The sequence below is a fragment of the Glycine soja genome, chromosome 9, assembly GCF_004193775.1.
Source record: "Glycine soja cultivar W05 chromosome 9, ASM419377v2, whole genome shotgun sequence".
Taxonomy (NCBI): Eukaryota; Viridiplantae; Streptophyta; class Magnoliopsida; order Fabales; family Fabaceae; genus Glycine; species Glycine soja.
The window spans coordinates 40,002,917-40,016,431 of NC_041010.1; the positions used below are offsets into that span (position 1 = coordinate 40,002,917).

Sequence of the window (13,515 nt, forward strand, 5' to 3'; positions counted from 1 at the left end):
ACTGCGACCAGTTAATTTCTAAAGTCCAAAAACAGACACATAAGATTTTAAGTATTTTTAGAGAATATATGGATATACATCAATTTATAAGTATTTTCACATATTATAACTGAATTAATTAGAATTATTTGTTGATAATCTATTAGGATAATCAAAATCACATTTATAAAAGAACCAAATGTTACAATTAAAATTCAAGGGGATCAAAATCATAGATTTGAAAAATTAGGGAACCAAAATTATAATTTAGTCTTTAATATAAAATTAAAATTATTAAATCCTAAATCCTAAAACCTTACTCTTGGTATAAAATCACTTAAATAAACTATTAAAAGCTAACCCTACACCCTAAAAATTAAAAAACATGTTTGATGACTAAGTGAAGCCACCCAGTTTAGTGCCACTTGAGTTAAGTCACCCAAGTTGGCACCACCAAACCAGAAGAACTGGGGGAAGCCACCCAGTCTGGTACCACCTAGGCTAAGTCACCCATAGTGACACCACCAAACCAACAATTATAAGAACTGGGTGAAGCCACCCAAGGTGATGCCACGAAATCTTTAAGTCACTATAATTGGTGACACCATCTTGAGTGACACCACTCAAGTGACAACTTGTCGAGTAGTGTCACTAGTAACTAAGGTGACTTAAATCACCCATTTTGGTAAATACTTTGTAGACCAACCTGATATGGAGGGTAGTAAAAGTAAACAATCGGGTGTAATTAAGTCATTACCAAGATATATTTAGCAAATAAAGCATTGTTTAATGGCTAAGGTTCATTGAATGCAAACAATCGTATCATTTAAACACTTTGACAAATGGGAACATCTGGAATTTTATATTTGTCAATAAAAATAAAAATATAAAAGCTTTTGATATTTACAGTGGCACATACAACATTTCTTCATCCTATTCAGCAATTAGTATGAATTTTCTGAGTCCGCAATGATCATATCATCGGTGAATTATCAACATACCGAAGAAGTTCTGAGCCAAGTTCAGAAACCCAATTCACTGCAGTGCCAAAGAAGAGCTCCCAGAACCACAGATCCAATGCTAAGACTGATGAAAAGATGAGCAATGCCAAGGTCTGATAGCGGTTCAATGGCCAGCCTGAGGCCTTAGCAATTGTCTTCAGAAATGGAAATGAATCAGTATTTAGGTCCTTTTTCGTTATGGACCAAGCTGTTATCCACTGTACATTAGATGGGACTAAATCAAAATCCTCTCTCAATCTCCTCCCAAGATCTGGCATGTGGCCACCCCCATATAGTATTGCAATTTTATTGTGTCCCTTGTCCATTGCTGCTCTCAGGGCCTCTATTGCTACTCTATTTCTCTCACCAATTATAACCGATTTCTCCTCTACATCTGCTGTCACCAGTGTGAACCTTAACAAGAATATGTGCCATCATCAATACCCAAGTTTTTAATAGTGACTCAACAAGAGTAATATGATTATGTTTATGCAGTCTCTACAAGAGCAAAATATGGGATAATCAACAAAGCTTCATGTCTTGGACTATACTTTCAAATGAAAATGTAAAGTGTGTTCTCATAACTCAACCTACAGAAACAAGAGTTTGTATTAAAAGAATAAATGTCAGGTACTTACTCAGATGTAAGTCTCTTTGCGAGGAAGACCTTCAAGGCAGCACCAAAATCAAGCCTTGACAGTGCCTCTATTTCAGGATATTCTGATGCTTGAGTTCCCACATCTGTACAAACACCTCCAATGATAAGAAGGCCAACAAGTGGCATAGGAAGTACACGTGAAGCCCATAAAAGCTTGGATCTCAACGGGTCAAGATCTTCCGGAATTGAAGCTGGCTGCAATACTGCCTTTGTAGACTTAAGAGTCATATCTTTTGCAAAAGAAAAGAAGCTTTCACCTTTTTCAAGCTGAAATTAAAGAATGAAATTAGACCTGAACAAGGAAAATAAATTGAAAGTGCTCAAATTTCAGTGGAAATCATTCAGATTATTTGAAGGTTTTCAAATAACGGTTATTAGCTATATTATATGAGACAACCAAATGAAATGACACTGAATAATGCAATGTATGAAATCAGATATTGGCTTGAAAGGACAACAACACCCCAATTGTAGTATTCATAGTCAGTGCAATATTAAGCAAGAAAAATTAGCAGTTTAAAACCTGAAGTAATTTGAAGGTCTCATAATCAAGATCTGCATGGTACCAATTCGAAGACTCATAATTGAGACAATCTAATTGGAAATCAAGTGTAAGAATTCGAGCCATCTGTCTTTGGATGCATCCCAAAATGTTAAAACCCCTTGTGCGTGAACTTTTTAACCTTTTTGTATTAGTAGCATTTCTTCTATTTTCTAAACTTTCCCTGCTAGCTACCATTTCGTAAAGGACACAATCATAGCTCTCGAGTTCCTTTTGGAGGGCCAGAAAATACCTGCTTATTAGGATCATTCAAATGATTAGTTAATATTAGTTTAAAATAAAACATAAAACCAATAAATAAACAAATTAAGTTAGCGAAACAAAAAACACATGTACTTATCAAAAGAAAATCTTAAATAGTGTCCAAAACTAGAAAAGTGTTTATATTAATGACTTCTTAAAAACTAGGAAGTTTGTCCGTACCAAAAAAGCTAGCATGTTGTAATTAGTCTGGAATGCAGTTTAGAAAATACACCGAAGGTACAGATATCTCATCCCCCCTTCCCCCCTTGCAATGTTTGAATATCATGATGATCATTTTGCTCTTCGAGTTCATAATGAACCAACATATTTTGGAGGGAGAAAAATCCTATCAAGCAAGCATCGTCACTTAACAAACCATTTAACATATACCCCTCCGATGGTCATTAATACTATCAATAGAAGTTCACATTGACAATAACAAACCAGAAGTTTGAATTTAATCATCAATATGCAATGTCATTGATCTTATCCAAAACCACGAGAGCTGCAAAACAGTGGTTTGTTAGACGTGCATGGACATATATATCTAAAACCATTCTCATCGAACTCCTGTAACATCTTTGGTTCATCTTAGAATTCCAACATCCCCCTTTACCCGTAATAGATTTCTCTTAATTCCTTATAACTAACAGAACCACATAATTTTCTCACTTCCTTTCTGATGAGGAAAAACCCTCCGCACATACAACAAGGATCAAAGGATAGAATACACACAATCAACACTACAAATAAAAATACAAAGAAAAAAAAGGCAAATTTAACCCGGTTTAGCACCACTTTCCTATCTCAACAAATATTTATATGGCAAATAAGATTCCAAGTTTTCTGGAAAAACATGAAAAAACCCTTCACAAATAGTGTATCACCCTACAAACTCGAGTCCTTCACTCAAAGGTTACCAAGAATGGGAACACTCTCCCACTCACAAGAAACTCTTTCACATCTCTTCTGCTTGGGTACATGATGTCCTCTTCAAGTTGGGGTTGTTCTTTCTCATCTTAAAAACCTCTATTTTAGTGGCAGTGATGACTTCTAAAGACTTCCCAAATAAGCACCAATAAATTATTTCTTAGAATTTCTAGAGTAACCTCTATTGGAAATTATCATCACACTTACACACATACCAATAGTCATTAAAACCTTTCACTTATCAAGTTATTACATCTTTAATTACTTCTAACAACTACCAAATCCAAAACCCGAACAAGTTAAGAAAGACGAACACATACTCTTCATCAGCGATGTGAATTGTGGAAACCAAGTCAACCTACAATATCATCACCAAAAACAGAACAACATCATCATCATCAATAAATAAATGAAATCAAAGAGACCCCAATTGATAAAGAAAAAAAGAAAAAAAAGAAAGAAACTAGAGAGCGACCTGAAGGAAAGGGCGCAAAAGGGACCAAGGGAACCTCTTCCTGTAGCTGACAAGAGCAGTCTGCAACTCGGCACTGGCACCACCATCGACCCTGCGCTTGAACCGCATGAAATCGGCTATGGAATTGCTCTTCAAGAACTGTTCCGGCGACCCATTTTCATGCGGCGTGGAAACGGAAGAAGAAGAGGCTCTGAGGGTAGCACTGGGAAGGTGTGCTCTGGGGAACACAAAAAGAGGGGCTCGGTTGGAGGAATGGAAGAAGAATGGTCTGATTCTGGTGGTAGGGGAAGAAGTGGAAGGAGAATCTGAGAGGAATGAAGATGAAGAAGAGACTATTGAAATTGAAGTTAGCACCATTTTTGTTTTTCTATGCTATGCAAACACACAGAGAGAGAGAGAAGAGAGTGTTCTGATAACCATAAAAATTAGGATTTGGTTTTCCAGTCACCGAATACCGACCCTGCTACTTACGTTCGGTTATTGCAGTTACTACCACTCACCACTTGAGGTTTAATAAAATTTTATTAAGAAAAATATCTTTCTTTTTAGCTTCCATGATTCATCGAGGAAATTGGGGTAAATAGTAAAATTGGTTGATGAAAGTAAATACGATGAAGAATTAAAATTTAGTTTCTGTGAAAAATTATAATAAATTATTCCGGTAAATAATTTAATGATAAATTTGTTTCTAAATTTTATAATTAAATATCAAAATTGATTTTCCAAAAAATACAACTTATCTTTAAATTAATCATTGAATATGATAAAATGATCTCACAAGTTTAACAATAAGATTAATTTATACTTTTTATTCTTAAAATAAATAATGTAAGAGGCCTAACTCAATCCCAAAAACTAGCTCAATAGATAAGGATTATTCTTCATTTATATATTATAATTTGACTTCATTTTTAAAGGATGTGAGATTTGAGTATTTTTCAATAGGCTCGGACGTTGCTTGATGGGTGACCCTTTTTTTATTGATCTTGAACATGAGACTTGACATTTATGGACCAATTTATCATCGCATTACACACTTACAAAATAAAGTTGACTATTTAGTTTATAGAACTCAACCAATGATAGCTGCAAAATAAGTTTATTAATTTCTAATATATTATTTTCAATACATATCATACTTATCTTTAAAATTATATTTATCGTAAAAAAATTAGAAGAGTATTTATTGTAATTTTTAATCAGTTGATAGTATAATAGAATTTATATTAACTATATGTAAAAAAATTAAACTCTTTTACACAAATATATGAAAAACTAGAAGAGATATATGTTGACGAAAAGGATATATATATATATATATATATATATGAGGAATATATTGTATAAATTAATAGAAGTTGTGTATAATTAAAAGGGAAAGATATTAAATGAAATTTTACTACACTTCAAAAAAAAAGTATGGTTTATTAGAAAGTCAATGATTAAAATGTTGGATCTATACAATTTTGATAACTAATTCAAATTTACGCTTACTGAATTAACAAGAGTCAAGAAATGAGATGAATAAAATAGTTACCTCGGGAAAATAGTTACTGGTTAGGAAAAAAATGTCATAGGAACTAGGAAGAGGATTTTATTCTAAAACATTACTATTTTACAAACTAGTAAAATTTAAAATATTATTTTAATATTTATCTCAATTAAAAAAATCTAAAGACCTTAATTTTGATTATAAAATATAACAAATATTTAGATATAAATTATATTTGTTATATATATATATATATATATATATATAGATATTTTATAGGTAAATACTTGAAGCCAGGTTCATTTGATGAATAAAAATCTTACATATTATGATTATTATTTTCAAATATTCATTATGTTTTACTGTAATTATCATCACTATTTTTTCTTTTAGGTACGGTAGTACTTCAAATTATCAAATATTTAGTAATGTATAACTTTGTACCGAATTATATTTGATATACTAAACACAATTAAGAACAAATTCAGACTAAGTGGATCAGTTGGTTTAATTAGACATTTGTCATATCCACTTTCCTTTTTTCTAAGTATATTTCCCTTACCAGTATAAATGTTCATTATAGTTAAAATATTCTTATATCATTATTTAAGAAAGTGTATTTTAAAATTGATGTTTAATTTTTGTTATTCCAAAAAGTATTTTCTGAAATACAATTATTTAAACATCATTCTGAAATGTATTTTCCAAAACACATAACTATAGGTTTTGGAAAATGTTTTTTGAAATATAATTTTAATTTTGTATTTTGAAAAGTACTTTTTAGAAGTCAAAAAAATTCTAAAAAGTATTTTCCAGAATTTAATGAAAAAACACATGTCGTATTTGTTCCAAAATCCAAAAAGATTATTATTTCAGTAAAGTAGCAACAAAACAAGCATTATAATGTGTCTATACTTCACCACTTGAACTTGTAATCAAATTACACAACATGTGTCAATCATGTATGGAGATTCAAAACTTGTAAGTATTTTTCCTAGTTTGTAGCAAGATAATAAATCTATTAGATAACTAAACCAAAAACATGAGGTAGAAAGGAATATTTTGTTGCCATGAAAGTAAAAAATGGAGTGAAACAAAGGAAGGATTCTAATGAAAGAAAAAGGAAATGTTTTGTTGTCCTAGAAGGAAGGGGGGGGGGGGGAAGGGGGATTGTGCAATCATTTGAGGGAAAGAAAAAAGTTTGAGGGTATTGTGAATATGGGTATATAAGTATCCAACAAATAAAGAGAAGAGATGAGAATTAAAGTTGCTATCTGCACGAGCATGAGACTGGGTACAAGTGTTTTTTTTAAAATGTGGATATGAGGACATTATAGGATCCTATCCATTATCATCATTCCACAAGTCATTAGAAACAAAAGGGAGTTTTATCTTAAACCTTCTTTCCCTCACACGACTGCACCCTCCCCCCTCCCAACAATGCACTTCTTCTAGGACAACAAAATATTCCCCCTCTTTTTCATTAGAATCCTTCCTTTCTTTCACTCCAAATTTTACTTCCATGGCAACAAAACATTCATTTCTTCCTCATTTTCTTGGTTTTACTTATTTGATAAATTTATTATCTTGCTACAAACTAGGAAAAATGCTTACAAATTTTGAATTTCCATACATGATTTGCACATGTTGTTTAATTTGGTTAGAGGTTCTAGCCGTGGAGTATAGACACATTAGATTGCTTTTTTTGTTGCTATTTTACTGAAATGATCATCTTTTTGAATTTTGAAACAAATGCAATATTTTTTTCATTAAATTCTAAAATGTACTTTCCTGAAATTTTTTTACCACTCGAAAGTACTTTCTAGAACACAAAATTAAAATAGTATTACGGAAAGTATTCTCCAAAACCTATAATTATGTATTCCAAAAAGTACATTCTTAAATGATGTTTAAATTTTTGTATTCGAAAAAGACTTTTCAAAATACAACAAATTAAACATTAATTTTGGAATGTACTTTATAGGGGTATTTTGAGTATAGTGAGTATTTATATTAGTAAGGGGAGTCTACTTAGAAAAAAAAAAGAGAATTGAATATAACAAAGCCTTTAATTATTGGTATCCATGAGAAAGCAAAATACTCTGTTATGTTTTCATAGATCCCACTCTTTTGTGACAATTTTTTTAACAATCGCTGACTCTCTTTTATATCATCTTTGTTTGAAAAGTATTGGAGGATCAGTTTTTGTTAATATTTTTTTTCAGTAATGGTGTTTTTTAGATAAATAAGTGGTTGTTCTTATCACTTAATAGCACTCACCTAGTCACCTTTATATTCAGTCAAATAAAATCTTTGACAATGTAACGTTGCTGTTTTTTGTTTTCCTTAACCTTTGTCTTGCTGTTTTTGTTTATATTTTGTTTTCCATTGTTGGTTTTTCTTCCGGGAAAGAAACTCTTTGTTTAAAGCAAATTTTTCTAAGTGTTTGTTATTTAATGGCTTGCACGTAATGTTCTGGATTTACACTTTTTCCTGGAATTTTGTTAATGGGAACAACAAGTTGATTTTGCTTGTTTAGATATTGTGCTTACTTTTCAAGACACAACAAGTTTTGGTGAAGAATCAGGTAAAGAATGTTTAGTCTTATTGCTTGAATTCCATAATCTTTTTCAAAACATTAATTCATCCCGTAATTGCAAATTTTGCCCGATGACAAAGTAGTTGAGTCTTCACGGATATGTTTAAAATTTAAATATATAACAAGTTGAAAGATGAGTTATTAAGGTGGGCTGGTTTGTGATTTTTATTAAGGGGAATTTTTTTTTAAATTGAAATATATGCTTATAATAAGCTAAATTCGAATTTTCATTGAATAAAAACATTGAAAAAATTATTTTCTATCTTAAATCAATTTAACTTGTGACCTACACATGAAAATATAGAAAATTAATCTTTGTGAGCAAATTTTGTGATAACAATAACCTTTCTCATAGAAAATCGTTTATTAAAAACCTATTTTAATATTCGAACACCATAATGACCAAAAGCTTGAAAAACTCGATATTCAACAAATATGAACGTGAGATCCAATGGTCATTCAGAATCATACATAGGCTCAAAAGTGAACCTTCAAAAAATAAAAAGAGGCATAACAATTATCAAATCATTAATGGTTAATAATAATGAGAATATTTTGGGACAGCCACAAATAAAGATTTCGTTACTCCCCAACATCAATGAATAATAGCATACAATGAAAACGATAAAATGAAAGGCAGATAAACAATGATATATATAACTACTTAAACATTATAAACACTCATTTCATTTGACACCTCATTTCTCCCTCCCTCTCTCTCTCTCTCTCTCTCTCTTCTTTATAACATCATGTCACTCATCAAATTATCTCTCTTCTATTTCTCTCTCTCAAGGTATAGATTTGCATTAGGTGTCTACAAATCATTATTCAGATAAAAAAAAAGTGCATGAATAAAGCCTATATATAACATTATCGATTACAAAATACACGGAAAAATTTTCCCAAAAGAATCGACCTATTGTAGCAAACTTATTCATGACATGCTCATTGTGCAGATGTAAAACCTGTGTATCCAATGGTGAAAATTGAGGTAAGTTGAAATGAATCTTGTCTCCAAAATATCTACTAGATTGCCAAAGAATGATTACTGTGTTAATAACTGAAGGCCTGCTTCTAAATCTACCAATGTGATGGTAAGAAGTTCTTCTGTATCCATACAGTCAAAGCTTAGCCTTAGGTCCAAATTTTCTCTAGCATTGACCAACATGGTATCTACCAAACCTCCATTTGTCTCTTGGCGCTGCTTTTCTGTTGTTTCCCTCTCTATCAATGCTGCTAAGGATTTTATACTGCAATCGGTATGCAACTTAAATCCATATAGCAAACTATCTTCTGCTAAATTATTCATCTTAATGTGAAGGATTTGTGCTAGTTCTTCTGAGTTGAAATCATTAAATTGAAAAAACTTGGTCACACGTCTACAGAAACCTTCGTTAGAAGTGATTACTCGCTTCATTGGCTTGCTGTAGCCAGCAAATATTACGACAATCTTTCCACTGTCCATGACAGACATAATCTCCTCTAAGGCTTCCAACCCGTAGTCCTTATCATCGGACTTTTGCATTGGTATCAATCTATAAGCTTCATCAACAAAAAGAATTCCCCCCTCTGCTTCCTTGATCTGTAGGCAGTGTTTGAAGTTTGAACTCGTTAAGCAACACAAAAAATTTGGTTTCTGTAATAGGCGAAGGATTTCAAAGTCAATAACATACCTTCCTCCTGGTTTTTGGACCAGTGTGACCAACAAACTCACCGACTAAATCGGTCCGCTGTACTTCTGTCACTTTATCAGTAGGTAGAATTCCCACCGTATGGAGTAATTTTCCAAGAATCCGTGCTACCATAGTTTTACCTATTAAATACACAAGTCAAATATAAATTAATTTCAGAACTAAATACGATTCCAGTATACCAATTAGGTGTTCATGGAAATGTGTATATACAATCCAAAGATCAAGCCAAGATGCTCAGACAGAAACATGACAATTCAATAAAAATAGTATAACATGGAATGGTGAATGGAGGCAATGAAATTAACTGCACAATAAGATATCTTTCCAATATTGATTGCAAGATAGTATAAATGAGATATTCTAAAACAATCAATCATTAATATGAGCAAGATATTCTAAAAACCTGTTCCAGGGTTGCCAAGAAAGGCCATATGAGGTGGTCTTCTCCTTCCAACATGCAGACCAAGAGATCTACGTTTCTCATCCAAAAGCATGCCCTTTGCCCACTTGCGTAGTTGTACTTTTAGATCATTAAGACCCACAATATTTGATAGTTGCTTCTCAAGCTCATCCATTTTAGCTTTGGTTTCACTGCATGCCTCAATGGCTCGCTGCTTCCTTTGCTCTTCAAGATGCCAAAGTAATAGTTCCCTAAGTTTCTCAGTTCCAGGGCCTTGGGATAGATGATTTAAAGGAGTCATTCCCTCCTGCAATTCATAGTCTTGAGCATCTATGACAATTTCACCGAAAATGTTAAAATAACAGGAAAAAAAACAGGAAATTAAGTTCATTACATCATCCTTAGCACTGCAATCAGCATTGTACTCAAGCAATGTTTTCACAGTTAAGAACTCTTCTGCTCGTAGTGAGTACCAAACAGCAAGATGTAAAGGTGTCATACCGTTCTGCAAGAAAAAGTTGGGAACAAACTTTTATATGCATTATAAAACAATAAAAACAATTCTTGCTAGATTTAAACAAGATTAAATGAAAGATGAAATGACAAAAATAATCACATTTGCTCTGGCTTCAACAATAGCACCACGAGCAAGAAGCAATTGTGCGGCTTTATTGCACCCATTCTTAGCTGCCATGTGCAATGGAGTTTCTCCATACTGCAATAGTATACAAAGAAACCTTTTCAGAATTACAAGACAATAACTGGAAGTCTAGATTATACATATTTATATTCAAAGAATAACTTCAGTAAAAAATGGACGTTGTACCCACCATATTCTTGGCCTCCATCTCAACCTTATCTGCCCCTTGCCAATCAAGAAGAAATTTAACTATCTCAGTCCTATTGTGACCAGCAGAGACATGAAGTGGTGTCTGTGCCATCTGCATTTATAACAGATGAGATCCTCAGCCTCAGGCACATAAAATTTATGAGGATCATATGAAATCCTAATCCTATAAAGTAAGAAATCAAAATACCAGTACATAGACAAGCCAAGCAAAAAAGCTTACTAATGCCTGCATACACCCCACCCTTTTTAAAACCTTAAAACTTGAATCCCAAAAGGAAGCAACCAAAGAAATAAATAGTCGATAACACCCTCCTATCCCTTTATACATTGGCCATATCTGTCACATAAACCCCAAGATGAAAACCCAACAAATAATCAGCAAAGAGAAGCCACAAAATAGTCCTACCCCATGACAAGTCTAAACATATATAGTCTTCCCCTCGAAAACCAATCCAATTCCTCTTTAACCAAAATACACCAAAAAATGTCATGAAAAACAATTGCCAATAAGCTGTAACCCCCTGATCAATCTCCGTTATACATTCCTAGCATATTTAACACCCAAGGCACCATGCTTGTCTCACATTTGTCCTCCAATTCCTAATGTAGCTGACATATTGAACAAAAACGGCACTAGTATAGCAAAAAAAAGAGGATCAAATCAAACTAGTGTCCTACAGTCAAGGTAATCCCAATATGACATAGATATCCTTTTCCTACCACCCCACTAAGTGTACTATTTCATAAGATCGCAAACCTTTTTTTATCAGCGAATGTTAATTGTTAGTTTGTTAATTTTAGTTAACAGGAGGGATAGAACCGTGACCTTTCCCTCCTTCTCCTCTTTCTTAACCACCCAAACAACCTTATATCTCCTAAGATCACAAACCCACCACTTAATCATACAAGGAAAAAAATTACACCTGGCTGCTAAAGTCACCATCATGAGTCAAAACCAAGTAGATCTGAAACCTATGCACATAATTCCAAACCTCCCAATTCACACACAAAAAAAGTGAGAACTGAAAATGGCATTACCCCATCAACAAAAGCAGACTTTTTCACTCACAACATCACAAAGATCTAATTTTTCGAAGTTTTTCATAAGGAAAAAGAAAAGAGAACATTTTGGGGATGCCCAGTTGGTGGAAATGGGGGATCTTACAACAGGGTTTCTCTCGTTGAGAAGAGAAGGGTTGTCTCGAAGTAGTCTCTGGAGTCCAACGAGGTCGCCGGAGAGGGCGCAGCCATGGATAGTGGCTGCCTTGGCAGGTCTTGAGCGTTGATCCTGAGACCTGTTGTTGTTGATGTTGTTCATGCTGCTGAATTCAATTACCAAAGGAAAGAAGAGCGAAAGAAAGGAAAAAAAAAAAAAAAAAGGTTAACGATTGAAGAGAGAGAAAGAGAAAGCGTTTGTTTTGGGTTGTGTGAATTTATTTTCAGCTAAATATTCGCCTTTGAGTCTTTGGCGTTCCTCGATCCTCTGCCAATCTTCCTTCCTTTTTCCTTTTATCTTCCTTTCTCTTTTTCTCTGTCTACTCGTTAATCTAAATTTTCCTTCCCTAAAAATTAGTAATTATTTGCCTTTTAATATATTTTTTAAATGATTTATTGCAATTTAAAATAACTTTTTTAATTAGACACTTTACAAGTAGTGTATCAGTCAAAATCACCACCTCCTCACACAACCTTAATCAGACGTCCTTGACCACACGATCTTAATGGACAACGTGGAATGGAGATCAAAGAGGTTACTCCCTCCTTATAAGCACTAGGCAGACACCAATAAACTAAGTTATATTCTATCCACAAAATACAAACTTCAAACAAATAATGATTTTACTATTTGTGTCTATTTTCAGGTATCTTCCTCCACACTGGGAAAAAAAATTAACATTTAACAAATTGGACTAGTGAAGAACTAAGTAGGAACAGATACACATGTTAGATTGAGATACGCGTTTAGATACACGTTTACCAAAAAAAGACACTAAAAAATAATTTGAAACAAATAAAACCCAGTTTTTCTGAATGTTTAATTAATATAGTTACGTTGTGTTATTCAAATTTTAAATTGTTGATTTAGCTAGAATGATCTTGTATTAGTAATATTCAAAATAGTTTATTTATAAAACTTTTGGGGGAAATAACTAAAACAAAAAGTCACATTCAAGCATTTCCTTAATCTCAATCATTGAGATAATTAACTCTTATCGAATTTTGTATTCACTAGTAATTTGTTATCCTTCCTTTTGCTTAATTGGTTGAAGTAGCTTCAATAATTGACATTGCATTGCAATATTTGTTGACAAAAAAAAGGAAAAAAGAAAGGATTATGGCATTTCACGAATGTCCAATGTCCATTGTAATTTGAAACAAAAGATGCCAATGAGTTGTAAAGAAGACGGAGCATGAGTTGTTTTAGGTTTTTTTTTATGTATGTTAACATTAAATAATTATGTTTTGAAATCATTATGAAATAAGTAGTTAGACTTATTTTATTTTTAACCTGAGGAAGGATCCCAACACCTCCAATGACCAAAACTTAATATGCACTCTGAGCATTTTAGAGCATATTAAATTATTATTTTTATTTTTAAAAAACTTTGAAGATGAATTAGTTGTATAAAAT

The 13,515-nt window shown here is 32.7% G+C and overlaps 2 protein-coding genes across 2 annotated transcripts; both read right to left on the reverse strand.

Annotated features, from left to right (window-relative positions):
- Positions 1–743: 743 nt before the first annotated feature.
- LOC114368868 lies at positions 744–4,328 on the reverse strand. Its single transcript, XM_028326144.1, has 5 exons — positions 3,849–4,328; positions 3,694–3,731; positions 2,162–2,432; positions 1,619–1,905; positions 744–1,394 (listed from the first exon to the last, which is right to left on the reverse strand). The coding sequence occupies exons 1-5, from the start codon at positions 4,203–4,205 to the stop codon at positions 953–955; spliced, it is 1,395 nt and encodes a 464-aa protein (XP_028181945.1). The 5' UTR covers positions 4,206–4,328; the 3' UTR covers positions 744–952.
- Positions 4,329–8,507: 4,179 nt separating this feature from the next.
- On the reverse strand, positions 8,508–12,427 carry LOC114368870 (protein CbxX, chromosomal-like). Its single transcript, XM_028326146.1, has 7 exons — positions 12,049–12,427; positions 10,864–10,974; positions 10,650–10,748; positions 10,428–10,538; positions 10,037–10,340; positions 9,613–9,752; positions 8,508–9,521 (listed from the first exon to the last, which is right to left on the reverse strand). The coding sequence occupies exons 1-7, from the start codon at positions 12,199–12,201 to the stop codon at positions 8,985–8,987; spliced, it is 1,455 nt and encodes a 484-aa protein (XP_028181947.1). The 5' UTR covers positions 12,202–12,427; the 3' UTR covers positions 8,508–8,984.
- Positions 12,428–13,515: the final 1,088 nt, after the last annotated feature.

Coding starts and splice junctions, on each gene's coding strand:
- LOC114368868 (XM_028326144.1), bottom strand. CDS start 4,205: ATGGTGCTAACTTCAATTTCAATAGTCTCTTCTTCATCTTCATTCCTC. Junction 2,433..3,693: donor ATTCACATCGCTGATGAAGA/GTATGTGTTCGT, acceptor CCTAATAAGCAG/GTATTTTCTGGCCCTCCAAA. Junction 1,906..2,161: donor AGACCTTCAAATTACTTCAG/GTTTTAAACTGC, acceptor CTTTAATTTCAG/CTTGAAAAAGGTGAAAGCTT.
- LOC114368870 (XM_028326146.1), bottom strand. CDS start 12,201: ATGAACAACATCAACAACAACAGGTCTCAGGATCAACGCTCAAGACCT. Junction 10,975..12,048: donor TCAACGAGAGAAACCCTGTT/GTAAGATCCCCC, acceptor TTATAAATGCAG/ATGGCACAGACACCACTTCA. Junction 10,749..10,863: donor AGATGGAGGCCAAGAATATG/GTGGGTACAACG, acceptor ATACTATTGCAG/TATGGAGAAACTCCATTGCA.